At 35.5% G+C, this 18,380-nt stretch overlaps 2 protein-coding genes across 24 annotated transcripts in view; one reads left to right on the forward strand and one right to left on the reverse strand.

Annotated features, from left to right (window-relative positions):
• Positions 1 to 18,380, reverse strand: part of LOC141446838 (uncharacterized) — a 366,903-nt gene that overhangs the window by 38,866 nt on the left and 309,657 nt on the right. For 16 of the 22 annotated variants that reach the window (XM_074113692.1, XM_074113691.1, XM_074113677.1 and 13 more), the window contains 6 exons: positions 15,993 to 16,139; positions 15,265 to 15,425; positions 11,774 to 12,392; positions 11,378 to 11,513; positions 8,012 to 8,195; positions 574 to 690 (listed from right to left, as the gene is read on the reverse strand). In XM_074113692.1, the coding sequence (XP_073969793.1) occupies positions 574 to 596 (23 nt within the window). In that variant the 5' untranslated portion in view covers positions 597 to 690; positions 8,012 to 8,195; positions 11,378 to 11,513; ... (1 more) ...; positions 15,265 to 15,425; positions 15,993 to 16,139. Of the gene's footprint in view, positions 1 to 573; positions 691 to 8,011; positions 8,196 to 8,368; positions 8,468 to 11,377; positions 11,514 to 11,773; positions 12,393 to 13,073; positions 13,511 to 15,264; positions 15,426 to 15,992; positions 16,140 to 18,380 lie in introns of those variants that run through there. The other 6 variants (XM_074113696.1, XM_074113697.1, XM_074113693.1 and 3 more) reach the window with 4 other exon arrangements.
• Positions 5,661 to 16,792, forward strand: Osi6 (DUF1676 domain-containing protein Osi6). 2 transcript variants are annotated; one of them, XM_074113668.1, is made up of 4 exons: positions 5,661 to 6,541; positions 6,650 to 6,861; positions 6,954 to 7,150; positions 16,227 to 16,792. In XM_074113668.1, exons 1-3 carry the CDS (start codon positions 6,097 to 6,099, stop codon positions 7,137 to 7,139), a joined length of 843 nt encoding a protein of 280 aa, XP_073969769.1. In that variant the 5' UTR covers positions 5,661 to 6,096; the 3' UTR covers positions 7,140 to 7,150; positions 16,227 to 16,792. The 2 variants fall into 2 exon arrangements, with proteins under 2 accessions (XP_073969769.1, XP_073969768.1); XM_074113667.1 differs by having other exon boundaries at positions 6,954 to 7,135.

Here is an 18,380-nt window from a genome sequence, read left to right on the forward strand (position 1 = left end):
CGGACTATGGGAAAAATCTCTAACGAAAGATTCGTGCTACACCTTGGACACAGACTACTAAAATAAGTCGTCATTTTAGGCGATCCCCTAAATTCTACACTGAGCCATTTCATGGATCAATAAACCGGATTTGCTATCAACAATGGAAGACTTAATTTCATTTTAAAAAGGTTGGAGCGACTGAAATAGGAGATGCCACACAACACTGTCATAGAAAATTACAATTTTGTATTTCTAGTTAAAAGATTTTAATACAAATTGTAATACTTAAACTACTCTCGAGTTCTTTTTATATAATTTTCAAAAATATTTTGAGCTTGCATGTTGGCGACAGATGGGCTTTAATAAAATTTAAGATCCCGCCGATACTGAAGAGGACTCAGTAGAGTCCCTTGACTTAGATTTAGTTCAGGAAAGTAAATGCTTAAAGAAAAAGGATATTGGACGTTGGAATATAGAGCAGTTTAACACAACACCTAAAATAATCTTTCACCAATTTTAAAACACCTAATCTCAGTATTTAGAAGAAAAACAAAAAAAACCGCTGCAATAAAAAAAAACAAAAAAAATTACTGTAAATTACAAGAAAACACCATGTTGCCATGGGCAACGGTCCAGTAATTCTGCGGTCTGCCAGTTACAATCCACCAGGAATTCAGCAGTTTTCCCGTAGTAAACGCCTCCTATACTCTGAAACAGAGGAATTGAGGAATTAGTTTGTATCTGCCAAGAACAGCTACAACAAAAGCCTAAAAATGTGTAAATAGGGAAATGATCATAAACCTAATTTCAATTAGATTTCATTTAAGTTATTTAGATTAAGGGGGGCCTTAAATTTAGTAAAAATCTAATGTCAGCATAAACCGATATTCTTTAATATATTGTATTCGGAAGTATTAAGGCCTTATCTAATAAACCCCTACAAGAAACATGTAAAACAATCGGCTATTTTTTCAGGCGGGGCTTAACGTCCAACTACTAATTAGGTGTCATAGCTCATACTTTACCATATACAGTTTATTCAAACAAATAAAAACTAGCCATACGCTGGATTTGAACTGGGGATCTCCCATTTACAAAACCACACTCTCGACCATTAGACCTACATCCGCCCCTTACAAGAAACATTTAAAGCCATTTTGTGCAATAAAATTAATCTATTTGCTTTTTAAATTTGGTATTCAACCATTGCTTCTTTACTGAAACCATTTAAACCTATTCAAGAGATTAAAAAAAAAAAATGTAAATATTGAACAAAGTAGCTAAAAACAAAAAACAAAACCTCGCTAAATCAATTTCCTGTTCAATACCAACTTCCTGAATAAACAAGAACTCATTACTCTCTCTTCCTCTGGACTAAAGAGGAAAGTAAAAAAATTGAAAATTCGAAACCACCTGAAGGTCATAAAATCAGAGCAACAGATTTCTCTCACTGTACAGCAGCCAAAAATGGACCAAAATAAACAAGTTTGAGCTTTATGAGAATATTAGTTCGTGACGCACTCACTCAGACGGGGTGTTAGGGGGAACGGAGAGGTATTATAGATTTAAAAAAACCTTCGGTACTTCGTCAAAGTTGGAATGATCTCAAAAACATTTATTCCTGATTAGATTTCGAAAATTTGGCAACTTCATAACACATATCCCTTCTACAATAAATGAGAATAATTTTTTACAAGCGATGGAACTCTTCTTCAACGTTAATAGTGTGTTCAGATTAAACAGGATATTCCTGGCGAAAAAGTGAGAAAAACGGGCAGAAAACAAAAAAGTACCATAACAGATTTATTACACTTGTTCAGCGAAGTCAGACAGAAATTCGGATCCAAGAATGGACAGTGTTCCTGAGGAACGAATTCAAAAGAAATAGATCATGCACAATTTACGTGAAGAGAATATCAGCATCACTAAATTAATTCTAATACCACAACTTTTATTTCTCCAGCTTGTTTCACTGAATTAGCGTGCATTTTTTTTTTTTTTAAGACATTAAGAAATTGTCGTGCGCAGACTTTTTATTTCTATTAATTTATTTAATTTTTGGTTTAAAAATTTAAATTAGACGTTTAAAAAAAATTGGGACATCAGTGAGACCAAAATATGACCGGTTCAGAGTTTTTTTTTTTCTTTCTGTTTCTTTCTAGAGTGCGAGACACTCCAAATTCTAGACATTGTGGGAAGATCCGCCCTCGTAGGTGAAATTTTTTAAAAAAATTAGAGAACGGAGAAAAACAAAAATTAAAAATATCAAATTTTTTTTGATTAAACGCGCTAATTACGAGGGTCGTTTGAAAAGTCCGTGCAAAAATAAAAACTACTTAATTTTTTGGGGTAAACCTTTTTTATTTTTCAACATAGTCTCCTTTTAGGCTTATACTCTTCGTCCAACGCTGCTCTAGTTTGTTGATCCCTTCCGAATAATAGGATTTGTCCAAGTCTGAAAAATGGCCATTCGTTTCTGCAATCACCTCCTCGTTTGAATAAAATCTTTTTCCCGCCAGCCATTTCTTCATATTGGGGAACAAATAGTAGCCCGAGGGAGCCAAGTCTGGAGAATAGGGGGGATGTGAAACGAGTTGGAACCATTATTTCCATTAATTTTGCGACCACAACTGCTGAGGTGTGAGCTGGTGCGTTGTCGTGATGGAAAAGGACTTTTTTGTGGGCCAATCGTGGGCGTTTTTCTTGCAGCTCGGTTTTCAAACGGTCCAATAACGATGAATAATATGCACCTGTAATAGTTTTACCCTTTTCCAGATAGTCGATGAGGATTATTCCTTGTGAATCCCAAAAGACAGTCGCCATAATCTTTCCGGCCGAAGGAACGGTCTTCGCCTTTTTTGGCGCAGATTCCCCCCTTGGTAACCCATTGTTTAGATTGTTCTTTGGTCTCAGGAGTGTAGTGATGTATCCATGTTTCGAAACGACGCTTAAAGTCCTGCGGATTCTTCTGGAACAACTGCAAACCGTCCTTGCAACACTTCACACGATTTCGTTTTTGGTCAAGCGTGAGCAATCGCGGCACCCATCTTGCGGATAGCTTTGTCATGTCCAAATGTTGATGCAAAATATTATGTACCCGTTCATTCGAGATGCCCACAGCACTAGCAATCTCACGCACCTTCACTCTTCTGTCATCCATCACCATATCATGGATTTTATCAATGATTTCTGGAGTAGTAACCTCAACAGGGCGTCCAGAACGTTCAGCGTCACTTGTGCCCATATGGCCACTCCGAAAATTTTGAAACCACTTATAAACTGTTCTAATCGAAGGTACAGAGTCACCATAATGTTTATCAAGCTTCTCTTTAGTCTCCTCAGGCGTTTTGCCTTTCATAAAGTAGTGTTTAATCAACACACGAAATTCTTTTTCGTCCATTTTTTGAAAATCACTCGACTTCCTCGATTCAAACGAATGCCAAACACAAAGAAATAGACCGATCTGGCTGAAACTTGGTGTGTGTTCTTCCAAGAGATGCTACTAACTAAACATAACCTCGATACGCGCCAGTGGTGCTATCTCTCTGACTTTGCACGGACTTTTCAAACGACCCTCGTATTTTGTTAAAAATTGACACTTATAACTGATTAAAAACTGCAGTGGCTCGCAGTAAATTAAAAAACTATTTACAGAAAAATATGAGAAAGCAGTAATTTTGAGATTCTATGAAGTGAAGAACTGAATCAACTCTAGTTCAGTGCCAGGGGACACAGTAGAAGTTGACAGTCATAGGCACGCTCAGCTAGGGGTTTAGATTAGATTAGATTAAATTAGGGTGGCCTCAAGAACTGCGCCACCGCGACCCCTATGGATCTATTGTGGCTCCCCGGCTTTAGAGCTCACCCTCCAGACCCGTCCGTTTAAACAGACTCTTAATTCTGGAGAGTGGCTCCTGGGTAAAGCTCTCATGCCTTGGTTTTTCCTCCCCGAGAAGTAACATCCTTAGCCCCAGACAAGCCCCTCACACTGACACAACACGTGCAGTGCCGTTTCCTCCTCTTCCTGACAGAACCTACAAAGGCTATCTTCTGCCAGGCCCATGCGATGCATGTGTTAGCCTGCAGTGGCCCGTTAATAGGCCTAAAGCTAGGGTTTAGGGATCGAATCCTCTAAAAACGTATGAAGAAATAGTAGTTTACCAAATACAACGTAAGATTAAATGACTTAACTCCTCAACAAGTGCATAGAAACATGGATTCATCTGTTGACTGTATTCTGAAACCTGGAAACTGAACGTAGGTTTAGACTGAATTAGATTCCTAAAGATTAGTCTATAAGCCAAGATCCAGTAGATCGATTGTGATGTCTTTCAACTTTAAAACACTCCTGGCCATCCTTTCTCTTAGCTTAAACTTAAAAAGTCTTGAGAGAGAGAGAGAGAATACTCAGGAATCGAACCAACAATATATTTTAGCCGCGTCTCTAACCGCTCGAGTACCATGGTGCCACCATGGACAAGCCAGGTGCACGATGCAATCACAAGCAAGTTTATCTTTGTTTCAATATACTGACCAATTTAAGAATGGTAATGCCTTAAAGAATCCCAACTTTGTGGCAAGGAAACAGATTAATTAAATTCTCACCCGAACACTTTCAACCAAAAATGTAAGCAATGCAAACTGCCGCAGAAATAATACTTACTGACCCCAACATCGAGACATAAAAAAGAAAGTAATTTATATTTATTGCATTAAAAAGAAAAATTTAGGCCATCCAGACATTCTTTATTTTATTGCAAAGTTTTACGATATAATATAATTTAAAAAAAAAACGACAAATTATTACTTTGGCTTATGTATTTCCTTTATTATTTTGTGTATGTAAAATAAATTATTTAATATTTATTTTTTGTATAATATATTATTATATAATTTTATTTTTTTCTCAGAATTGATTCCGGTATTACTGGAAGGAATTATTTTACGACTTCTCCAACGTCTGTTGGCGAAGATCTTTTAAAGAAGATGAGTGCAAGTAAGATGGGAGAAGATTATAACCTTTTGACTGAATCTGGTCCAAAACTTTGAACTTTGTCGCATCCCAACTCTCCAGATACCCGAAACATTTCTACGATTTTTCAATTTGAATCGCGCTGACCACAATAAAAGTGTCCGGAGTAATATAGTCGTATAAGGGTTTTATACCGCACATACCTATAAAAAGATTATTGCAATATTCCTCTGCAGTACTCGTCTTCGAGTTGCTAGGCTTTTTAATTCATTTAGACAAACACGATCAAGCTATTTTGGACTGCATGCTCTACCCAGGCCAAGCTAGCTTGTGGTCTCTCCCTTATCAGTGACGAAGGAGGATGATTTAGAAAGATGAATTATGTGATCTCCAAAATTAATAAATAAATTAGTATCGTTTAAAGAATTAAAAAAAAAGTATTTTACACTGCTCTCTTTTAAAATATCTAAATATTTGTTTTTGACAGAGTTGTTTATTAATAGATGAACTGAAAACTAGATACACGGGCTAGACGTTAGGCAATAGCCTAAAGTAGGCCTAAAGTTCCGTTCATTCTTTTGGTATATTTTAAAAATAAACAGATCACTTAAAAAAGTAAACAAAAAACACGTGGCAATTGGAAAGAAATTACTCCTGATTACACAGATGTTATTACCACCTTTGGAAAAACATATGCATTAGGAGAACCAAAATTCTAAGAAAACAAATTCATGTTCGTCCATAAACATATGATTTACTTATATGAAAATCACCAGATTAAAGTGACTGACCCTGATATTGGCAACAGAGTATTACGGGCCTACCCGGGAGTGGTGCATTTGGAGTGTATGTGCTCGTATGTAAGTGAGGGTAACAAGCTGAGGTGGCTCGTCAGTATGTGGGGGGAACCTGCACCTAAGCGGGACGGTTCAAGAGCAACACCTTCGCACAACAGGTGGGGGCAAGTCCACATATATAAGCACTCACTTAGGACTACGGCTCGACAACTGTTTGCTGGTTTTCATTGACGACGTTGTGTTTTATAGTTTTTTTTTTGGTTTTGTTTTTAATTGTTGAAGTTTTTTACTTTTTTTAAAGTTTGTTTTAAAAAGCGACCTCCCTTTTCTCTAAGGGACTTAACCATGAAGTATCTAATTGTGTTAACATTATTAACAACTTCAACGTTACAAATATCAGCGGAAATTGAAGACTGTTTAGATAAAGATTCCATATCATGCATCCAATTAGAATTATATAGAAAAGCGAAAAATTTCTTTGATCAAGAAAAAATTGAATTATTCGGAGGTTTAGCTTTGACTAAAAGAGATTTAAATCAAGAAGAAGCGGCTAGAAATCTAAAAGAAGATGGTGTCGTAGAAGATGAAATGAACACAGCCAAAGACGTGGAAAAACGTGAAGATGCACTGGAAAAATATGCAATCAGTCGGGTAGCAAGACTTTTGGATGAAAGAAGTCTAACCTGGAATCTATCGCCAATCGTTTCGGACGTCGCTGCTGCAGCCAGAAGTGTTTCCGAATCAATCCCTAATGAGGTTAAAGAAGGAGTCACCAATTTCCTAAATGAAGGTATTTACATAAAATTAATTTCAAAACAAGGTTATTTTTTTTCCAAAGCTTTCCCTATCCAGAAAAACTACTAAACATTAAAAATTGCTTTTGTTTGAAAATTTTCAGGAAGAGGCAAAAAGAAGAAGATCCTGAAAGCTCTCTTACCTCTGCTTATTGGCTTGAAAATGAAACTTGGAGGTTTCCTAGTGCTTAGCTTTTTCGTCATAGCTTTAATCGCCAAGAAAGCACTGTTATCGGCACTCGTAGCTCTTGCCATTTCCGGTTTTATTGCCATTAAAAAATTATTATCACACCATCATCATATGCCACATCATGAGGTAACTGTAGCACATTTTTTTTTGTTTTAAAGAGGGTTCTGCGTCAAAAGTTGATTCGTTTTGATACACCTTGACGCTAATTTCTATTCCAGGTGCATGAAGTATCGCACGGCTGGGCAGGACCATCCTACGGAGGCGGTGGTGGCGGTGGCGGCGGCGGCTACAGTTCTGGAGGCTGGGACAGCTACGGAGGTGGTGGACATGACTCTCATGGAGCCTATTCAGGCAATGTGGCTCATACTCTGGCATATTCTGGACAGAAACCCGCCTCCAGGTAGATAATCTCCAGGTGATTTCTTAATTCTTGGTAAAATAAGTTTTTTTTTTTTTTTTTTTTTTTATTAAATGATAATATTCTGCAAGATGTGCAAGCACCAAAAAAGAAAATTGGTGACCCTAAATTGAGATGAAGTGAGTATGTGAGCATTCCAATTTGGGTATACCTATTTAACACCTATCAAAGAAGATCAAATTGGCAACAGGAAATAAGGGAAAACATACGACTTCTTTCCCAAAAAAACGTCTGCACTCTACGAATTTTCAAGAAAGAAAATTTTTTTAAAATCTAACTTAGATTTCCCAATAACACCTTTAAGTTAAGTTTTAACAGGAATAGAAGTATAAAAATTAAAACGAATCTTACTGAGCAATTTCCCAGTAGGCCTAAGTTTCTATTTTAGAGTAAAAAATCTTCACTGAACAGATACTCGATGTAAAAAGATTCTTAACAGTGCCAAAATTAAAGAAAATAAATCTAATTTTGGGAAACTGGTTGAACCCACTCCGTCTATTTGAGGAATCTGACAACTCATTTCTAAATGTAAGTCCAAGTTCTGTACAGAAAACCTAACGATTCAATCACTTCGAATGAAAATTCAAAACTGATAAGATTTGAAAATAAGACAGGGCTAGCATGACGGCAGAACTATATCATGAAGTTGTCAGTCCACATCCAAATAATCGAAAATACGTAGTTAACTATAAATGTTTTAATTTCGTTGACCCCCTAGCGGTTTGATCTTTAGATGGAGATATGTTAGTACTTTATATTTAAATTACAGCGGAAGAGAAGTGTAAAACTTAAAAGAGCAAAACTCTAAATTGAACACGACTTTCTATTACTATAATTAACACAATTTAATTGACGAACCTCTTTTTTAACGTTGAATTTTACTCTCTTTAAAATTAGGCGAAGCTCACTCTATTACGAAGTATAGTTAGGCAAACACTATTCGAGATTTGTACAGCCACTGGCACCATCAAATCCGCAACTAGAGTTTTCATTTTAAGGGTAAACGCCAGTCGTTCCCAAAACTGATCTTCATTCCTTTTTTCTGTGAAACAAAAAAAATGCTTAAATGTTGAGAAAATAAAGTTAGTACAGGTTAAATACAAATCAACACTTCGAAATAACTAAATAATATTTCCAACTAAGATCTGACGGTTTCATGAAAAGATACAATTTGTTAAAATTCGCCAATCATCACTAAATAATCACAGTACTTACTACAAAAGAGATGATATCCAGCAGATATGTTGAATTATGAACGGGAGGTTACAATTGTCTAACATCTGCTGACAGAGTTGCCAACTGCCTACTGCTACTCTAATATGTAAAAAATTATGATTTACACATTTCTGTTTTTCTTAAATTCCATAAAATTAAAAAAAAAAAATACTCGTATTAAACAATCACACAACCTAAAAATTAAAAATGTTCGGTGGCTCGTAATTTTGAACGTAAAGACTGCCTGAAAAAATTGGATATTCATTTTGAATTTGCAAGTTTTACTCGAACAGAAATCACTTTTAAAAAGTGCTTAGAAATATTAAGCATTAATAGCTACTATTGGAAACTAGGTACTTCCGTTTCACTGTAAAAAGTTGCTTTTTTTTTTATAGTACTTGTGTTTCTTTGCTTATCTTCCCTTTCTTAAGATAATTTTCTACTTTAGAACGTTCGTAAAACGGTAGTTAATATCCTCAATTATTTTTCGTGATTGCTTCTAAGTATTAAACGATAGGCAGTTTCAGTTTTTATTATCTATATTAATGTTTGGAAATTAGTGAATTTCTCTTGAATGCAATAAAAGGAATAGATTTAATTAGTCCCGGATTGCGCCTCCTTTTTTAAGTATTTACAGTCAAGGTTTATTGTGCCGACCTAGAATAGGTATGGTAGGATAAACCCCTTCTTTCTTTCACCAGACTGGGTCGGCGAGATATTCAACGTAGCCCTGATTCAAGGCCTAGCCAATTCTTCAAGAAATTTGGCCACCTAGAGGGTACTCTAGCCTTTCAGGTCACAAAAGATACTTAAATTAACACTCAAAAATTTTTATAAGATCCAATATGACCTGCAGAAATAGTTGTACGCAAATATTTTGGTACTCTCAAACTTCTTGTTTTTTCAAGCAAACACTAAACGGAGCAATTGTAATCTTTTTGGTTCCCGAAGGATACAGCTGTTTAGCGGTTCAGCATTTCTTCTAAGTGGAGGCTTGTAATCGTGGGTATATACTTATCTCCCGAGAGCTTGGGAATTGAGTTTACCTGAGATCGAAAAATAGGCTTCTGATTATTTTGACTTTCGACTTCCAGGGCTTTGAAGCTTGTTAGTGAATATAAATGTATGCATAACTAACGCAGTCACGAGGGAGGTAGTTTTTTTGTTAAAGACTGTTCACCGTCTGGATGACTCTAACTCTTCGCCAGACATAACTGTCTGAAAAGTTTTTAAGCCTAAATATATCTATATGGTTCAGTCTTAGTTTCCTGAAGAATATATGGGAATCCTACAAAATGACCGCAGTAGCTTGGCAGTTCTTTTATGATCTCAAACGAAATCTGGAGACAATTAGATTTTGATCAAAATCTGGCAATCAAAAGAGTCCCCCTTTACTAAGACAATTTTCTCAAAAATGACTCCAACGATTCCAGTTTAACTAATTCACTTGAATAGTTTAGTTTGACTTAAGGGGGAGGGGCTCTGAATCCAGATGCCCCCAAATACTTGCCCCAAAAGCGACAGTAGTAAAGAAATGAGTTTTGAGCGACTATATTAGTTTCTGAGATATCCGCAGTAAAATACAAAAATTAAGAGATTTCAATTAAAACAAGACTTCAACGAACATTGGTCCCACCATTAAGAAATTTGAAAAATTTTGACTGGTTTTGGTCATTAGGTCATTATCAAAGGAAGTGGCATAATACGTGACCACAAATCGTATTATTATTTTATCAGTGCTATCACACTTAATTGTTTTTAATTATTATTTTTTTACGTTTAATACCTCTACTCTAAACAGACTATTTATTTATTTTGCTGCTGGTTAAATAGAGTGTTGCAATCGCATGTCTAATCTTCAACGGAAATACCCGTAACAAGCTCTGAGTTTGAAAATGAATGGTTATATAACATGAGATGAAGAAAGAAGAACTATCTTTTAGAAGAACTTGCTTTTTAGTTCCTTCTTTATTCAATAGTTATATGAGACGTTTTGGCAATCCTGTTAACTCGAAATAAGACTCTTCTTTTCATCTGGGTTATCCTGCGGTCGTCAAGGGGATCTCGAGAATTGTGTTCGAGTTTCATTGAACTCAATACTGCAGGACTCAGAAGAATAATCAGATTCAAAAGACTGGACGTTAGAGGACTAAGTATTTACTGCTTGACTGAGGAAATACTGCTCTACTTTCTTTCTCCGTTCAAATTCTGGGTACCCGGGTATTCCATAGCACAAAGAAAGAATGTTATTGAGATCGCTTGGCCTTGAACTGGCTGCTACAGCTTGGCTGCGCAGAACTAATGGGTGAGAAACTCGAAGCTACTAATAAGTTAACACTTCAAGGCTTACTGAAGTAACACTCGGGACTACTAATACTAGGTACTAATCATAAGCAAAGGGAATTGATTGTATGGTTTAAAGTTCGGCACCTCAGAGAAGTACTATTGATGCCTTCAAGCTGGTAACAAAGTAAATGGGAAATGGTTTATTGTGAACTTGGAACAAGAAGGTATTCTTAGTTCTTAATTCCTTCATTATTGACTGAACGGCCCTTGAATTGAATTCAGGAGGATCGCTTGTAGAATATTCAGGGAAATTGGAAACATTGAAGAAGGCCCAAAGCCCTGTGTTTTGAATATTAATATTCAATTGCGTAGCAATGCAAAATATTTGGGGGAAAAATTAACAAGAACTAGATCAGATTTCCAGGCTAAGATTATTACGTAGGTCAAACAGCTACCATAAAAAAAACCTTTCTTAACCTCCTCAGCTCAAATAAAGCAAGTTTTAAAGTGGCTTTCTGAAGTGATTATTTATGTAGGACCAAACAAATCGCCGTAACTACGAAAAAGCCTTCATAAGGCATACTTGTCTCAACCAAGAAACCCTAAGCAATCCAGCACAAGATGTTTACAGCGATTCACCTATTCTGGCCAGGATGTTCAGAGGTTATTTCGATTCATTAATTTAATCCGAGGATTTTATAAAAAATAAAATGGCCAACTTACAGATCTTTCTCTGGCCAGATTCCCTATTCTTTAATCAAAGGCTGCCCAAGAGTCTGCTTCATGTGAACTAATTCCACGCTACTTTGATCTCTTCTTGCTGTAGAAGGCTGGTCTCCTGCTCCGGAAAATCTCCTTCCTATACCCCCCCAAAAAACAAAGACACATTATTTTTTTTCCTTTTTTTTTAATAAGATAAAGAAAAATAAAAGTGTAAATTGCAAACGAGTAATTCATTACATAAAAAAAAATGAATAAAACAAATTTATGTTGCGCTAACCATACAGAACGAACTTAATGTAAGTTATTACATTAATGCTGTTCACTTTTATATCAACCTTCCTCCATCTTTATCTAACATTTATGCTCATAAAATGTTCGACCTTTTAGCGCAATTACCTTTTTCTTTTTTGCTGTTAAGTAGAAATAAACGTCCATTTTCTTTCTTTTCTTTAAATACAACAGTCGCGTTTCCTCGACTGTACTTGGTTCTTGCAGCTAAAAGGCTGTTATACGCCTCGGTGAAGCAAATCTCCAAATGGCCCTAAGAGAAATCTTAGCCCCACAGAATCCTCATTGTCTACACCCTTTGCAGAGCAGGTCCTGTAAGGATAGATCTGTAGATTGTCATGAAGGAAAGTCTTCGTTGGAAGATCTCTCCCTCGGAAAATTAACCAGGCTTATCCAGGAGATTTCCTTTAATCTTCTACTTCATATTCCAACCAGCAGAGTGTAGCAGTTCCTTCATTCCTTGCAATGGAATTTACTCCCTGAATTCCCTCCTACTGCAAGGAGACGCTAGGCTGCTTAATCCTGTTCCTGTCCGGTACTTCATGCCATATAAAGAAGATAAGTCTTAATCTTAAATTATGACTTCACTCTTTCTCCTTGTGGGGCCGAATCAGCTAGTTATATCCTCATCATCTCCATTGAGCATCACGACTAGCAAACATCTTTACTTAATTCATTGTGTACGTTGTTATTTCGGCATTTCCAACAGACCGCTCAGCTTGCCTATCTGCAATCAATTAATAAATCAATCAATTCACAACAAAAAATAAAACGGAAGAAGGAGAAAGTGTATCACGAGTTTTTTTTTTTCATTCTAATAAATACAGCATTCAGTCTAACAGCTTCTGTATAATATAAAGTTTTTATTATTTCAAAGACCTCATTTAGTAGAATGCGGGTCAGTGTGCCTCCGCTTGTTATTGGGACCGCCTTGTTATTAAAAAGTGTTAATCAAAAATGATGACTTTAATATATTCTTAAGTAGGCTGTAATATATATCTTTAAAAAAAATGAATGATGCGGTTAACAACTACCACGCATTCACTAGATCCTCAATTATTGATTCAGTCCTTGTATCGCCTGTATTTCTCTCTCTAATAAAATCTAGAATAAAAAGCCGGTTTATGATGAAAACCGGATTGAAAGACATACTATCTCTTCTGTCAGCTTTTTTTTTTAACTTTCTAAAAAGTAGTTTTGTACAAAAAAAGAAAAAAAAGTAAAATCTTTTAATCAATAACAAACTCAACAAGGATTTATATATTTGATGTGTGTTTGTATTAGTGCGTACGGTGACCACCGCATGACAGGCTTTCTTTTTTTTTCCTTTTTTTTTGTCTTTCTAAACTTGACCCCCATATTAGAAGGCTATAAATTTCATTTGCTTTCTCTATCCAAACACACACACCTGATTTTTGAGAGTTAGCTTTCCTTGTAACTAATGGAACTATCTTGTTAGAGAGGACCTTTTCTTTTTTTTCGTTTTATTGAGTTCTAAAAAAGAAGGAAGTCAGGGTTTTATTGTCTCCTTGTTTACTTTCTCTAAAACCGCGTACTTGTTGCGGAAGAGGGTTGATCATGTTGTTAACGATGGTACAACATTCAATTTGGTACATTTTACTTGTATAAATGAATGATCGATCCAAGAAGTACAAAGAGAATTCTGATACTGAACAAAGCAACTCTTGCTTCTCTGATGACTATTCCGCTGCCAATAAGGCTGGAAACATAGTGGAGCGGCGAGCAAAGCGGCGCTGATAGCGAAGAGCGAAGCGGCGAAATCAAACACAAGTTAACATACGGGACCGCGCATAGTGGCGAGCAAAGCGAAGATAGAGCAACTCTATCTATTTCTAGTTTTTGTTTTTGCCGCTTCGCTCTTCGCTATCAGCGCCGCTTTGCTCGCCGCTCCACTATGTTTCCAGCCTAAAAGAACACCAATAACTTTATGGCTCCAACTAAATGAAGTTAAGTGATCGTGACCTAAGTAAAAAAAAGTCTCAGCCAAATGAACTCTGCGCAATTTAAATTGTCTTAAGCAATTTATAAACTAGTCTTGAGCAGAATTTATAGAACCTGATGGTCAGTTAAGACCATCTGTCAGTATACGCGAAGCTGATTGTGTTAATTCTTCAGCCGCCTAAATAAATTGGTAGCCGTCCGTGGATCTAGGCTTTTCTTCAAAGAGTACAGCATCTGGAACTGGTTTATCCACCCTCTCCAATTCCCTTTTTAGCCATTCCAAACTTATAGAACCATTCATCTTCGAACTGTAAGCACTTAATGTCGCGCTAGTATTTAGAGAATAGGATTGGATTTAGAAAAGCCTAGTTTTAAAAACGAGCTTTTTTTTTAATAAAACTTTTTTTTTAAATAAATAAAGTTACCTTTATGTATTTATAAATCGCACATATGCTCCGTTATGCCTGCACTTACGAAAAATGATGCCCAGTTCCCCATTGCAGTATATAATATCGTGAGTTAACTATATTCCTGCAGAATTCACTCTTTCGTTTCTACATTTAAATATAAACGTCTGAAAAGCAATTTACCTTCACCTTGGTTAAGGCAGGTTTTTGCACCGAGCGGTTTCTACCACCACAGGCGTACAGTGAATAGAATTTATGGCTGCACATATCTTAATAAATATGTCTTCTTTTTTAATTGGTAATTTTATAAACAAGACATTTATTTATTAATAGTTAAGATGCAGCCTTTTTATTGCCACATAACTTTCTTATAAGAACTGGGATGAATTATAAAAACTTTTTGTTTTTTTAAAAGAATAACTGTGACGATCTTATTTATAACTAACTTCCTGTATGTTATAAAGAATTACGACTCTTAACAGATTTTTCCTAATTATTAATATTAAAATTGAATATTATTAGAAAAAAAAAAGAACAACATATCGTGAATCATGACAAATCATCAAGGAGGTCTTGCAGAAGCAGCGAACACAGTGAAAACAAGATTAAAATTCACTGAACAATGTAATCATCGACTAACTATAATTTTGAAGCATTGATGCAGCTAATTGATCTAGTCGCTATTTAAAAAGATTTTGTAAATTACCTTTAAGAAATCTAATCGTCTTATAAGTTTCAAAACCTGGACGCTGAAAGAAAAAACTAGCGAAACCTATTTGGGGATTTGGGCGGTAGGTAGAGTACCGTATTTTTTTTTAAAAGGCATTTCCGCGCTTATTAGAGATACGATAGAATTGCGAACATTAAGGAGTTTAAAAGAATATCGTCTGACCGGAACTATGAACGATTAGTGCCATAGTTTTCACATTCAAACCTCTAAAAGTGTCGCTTTAGTTGGGAATTCCTTTCTTGAATATTCTTGAGTTTAAGAAGAGTTATTGAAGAAAACTATTGATCTCAAGCGGCTCTACTTTCAAGCAACTTAGAATCATAGCAAGAGAAAGCAACATGAGCTTCAGACCACATCTTTAATTGTAACTAAACAGTAAAAATCTCTTAATACGAACACAAAATTAACGGTGTTCCGGTCTTAGTTCGCGCTGTTTCTAATAATTTTCACTTGAGAAATTAAGTTTTCAGCGTTAGAAGTTAAATAAAAACTAAACTTACATTTATGACAATTTTGTTGTCTCCTATGGAACCGGCTGTTGAAGCAGTTCAGCCATTAAACACCCAATATTGCGAGAATGGTCTTCTTTTGTTCGCTTCTACTTCCTCTCTGATGTTTTACAGACAGACGCTTGTGCAGGTAGTCGTGGCATTTGAGGGCTCTGAAACATGATGAGGTAAACATTACTAGGTGTACATCCGGTGATAAGATACTTGCCTTTGCTCTTTAGTAGATCCGAAAGTTGCACTAAATTCTCCTGAGAATCCCCTTCGAATTCAATCGAATTTACCAGGAAGACACTTCAATTAAGAAGTATCTTAATTAAGGGAGATAAAAGATTGATGGATTTTGACCAAAAACAGCTCTCTGAGAGTGAGGGGAGGGAAGAGATAACTCAGTTCACTATATTTTTGCAGTCTTGCAGCCAAAAGAAGCTAATTGTGCTATCCACTTCAGTGACTAGAAGAAAAACACTTTTCTTTTGGAAGACCCAGGGTTTCTGCACCAGTGGATTTTGCGTTTCAAATCCTCTAGATACAAGAGGCACAAAGTGTATATTATTTCACAGTAATTTTAAGGAGGCATTGCGTCTCCTTTCACAGTTTACCCAGAAACTAGAACAAAAACTATCCCAACTAGTTCAAGACTAGCAACAGTTACTGGCAGACTAAGAAAATACGTCATTCCGCTAAACCAACAGAGGCCAATTAATAAGAAAAAAAATCACCTCAGGCAGACCCTGGTCACTACCTCTTCAGCGCAGAAGTTCCGAGTACCCTTGCCGGCTGGAACTGCAGTCAAGTCTTCGCCAGTGGTCCGAATGAATGGAATCACCCATTGCTGGACCGCCAAAGAGCTCCCTTGTTTAAGAACTCTAAAATATGTCAATTTTAATTTTTTATCCAAAATAATTTTATTAATTTCTTTTGTTTTAAGTAATTTTTTTTTTTTTAAATTACAGAACCGGAAGTTCGAGACCATGAGAAGAAGATGTAATTTTAGCGAGATCTCTTTGGGAGAAGTAAACTCGTGAACAATTGTAAATAGAACCCTTCTTTAAAACTCCATTCTCCTACAAGACTTCAATTACGAACTTTTTACAGACCGCCCCCACCCATTCTTTACTTAAAAAGAATTATGCTTTGATTACGGTAACTAAGACTTGAGACACAATTGTCAAAAAAAAAAAAAAACAGAAGCTTTTAACTAGTCTATTTATTAAAAAAATAAATAAATAAAATGACAATTTGACCCACTTTTGACTATATTGACTTGCGACTGAAACGGAACACGTAACGAACAAACTTAAGTCACCCTACAAGAACAAACGGAAGTCACAAACGACGAACAGAGCAGACAGGACTTGATAATCAAAACATACCATACTCAGGGAGTACCTGGTAATCAACTTTACTTTATGTTTAGAGGTTATTTTTTTTTTTAATATTTATTTTTTTAATTAAATGCAATGTTATATATAAATGAATGTGTACAAAGGAAAACAAAAAAAATTTGTCTATTTGACTAAATTGTTTATTTATTTAAATTATTTATTGTTTTTTTGTTGTTAAATTTAAAAAAAATTAATTTAATTCATTTAATCTTTATTAAATATGTTGCTCATTTAAATTAAAAAAAGAAGATATTTCCATTTAAGACGTCATAATTCTTTTTTTTTGTACTTATGACGTGTTCATTGAACAACCAAAGAAATAAAAATCATCAATTATAAATACTTAAATATTTAAAAAATAAAAGATTTTGTATTTAATTGAAATAAAATATTAATAAAATTTAAAAAAATATATAATTATTTCAAAAATCCTGCTGCCAATAAGTAACTGTTGAATTTGCTTTTCCGCCATTTGTTTCTCTGTTCCTAAAATAGGAACTACAGGATGGGACAAAAGGTATGAACCGGTTTTAAAGGATGTAAAATAAAAACAATTCAACTTACAGAAATTATGTTTATATTATTTAATTCAGTACAGAATCTAGTTTTTTACATTAAGTTTGAAAGATGATATTACGTAGGTGGCGGCCGTCAGCCGCGATGCACTCTTGAAGGCGAATTCTGAAGTTTTCAACCGCTCTTCTGCACATTTCGATGGGTATTGCCGTAACTTCCTCACTGATTCTGTCCTTAAGTTCTTCCTGGGTATGTGGACAATGTTTATAAACTTTTTCCTTTATGGACCCCCCCCATAAAGGACAGAATCAGAGAGGAAGTTACGGCAATACCCATCGAAATGTGCAGAAGAGCGGTTGAAAACTTCAGAATTCGCCTTCAAGAGTGCATCGCGGCTGGCGGCCGCCACCTACGTGATATCATCTTTCAAACTTAATGTAAAAAACTAGATTCTGTACTGAATTAAACAATATAAACATAAATTCTGTAAGTTGAATTGTTTTTGTTTTACATCCCTTTAAAACCGGTTCATACCTTTTGTCCCATCCTGTACTAGTATCTAGGAATGATCCCAGTTAGCGCAAAATTCTGGATTCGCCCAATTTAGTGACCTTCAAAGGTTAAAATTCTTTTTTTTTGGGGGGGTTCCTTTTGGCTAGATCTTTTTTTTTTAGATCCTTCTTGCTCCAATCGGAATCCAAACAAGGTGCAAGAAGCACCGACAAGCTCAGATGATGTGGAAAAGTTTTCAATGCAGCCAGAAAGAGGAGAGATTGCTTTAACCCAGAAATTTTATTATAAATTTGCAATTTGGGTTAAAAATTGTTTTCTACAGATAATTAGGATTATCAGATTTCAAAGTACCGGAAGTAAAAGTAATGTATTTTTAATTTAAATGACGTAATTATTCAAGCAATAGATTTTAATTTTGAATATTTTATGCATGAAAAGAAGTAATTTAGCTAGCACAGTAATGGAAATTGGAACAAGCAGGAAATAGATTCATTGAATATCCGGTTCTTGAAAGAGAAGTGAAAATTGTGTCACCAATGGCTTCTTAATTATAGACAAGGGCAGGTAGTAAGCGGCGATAAATTAGAAAAAAAGAAAGGAAGGAAGTGCAGAGTGTGAAAGGGAGGAGCCTGTGCCACCCAGATTGTCTTTTAAATGGTGCCACAATGAGACATCTATGAAAAAGGACTTTAG

Source organism: Rhodnius prolixus, unplaced genomic scaffold (genome assembly GCF_049639745.1).
Source record: "Rhodnius prolixus isolate KJV_2025 unplaced genomic scaffold, Rpr scaffold_7, whole genome shotgun sequence".
NCBI lineage: Eukaryota > Metazoa > Arthropoda > Insecta > Hemiptera > Reduviidae > Rhodnius > Rhodnius prolixus.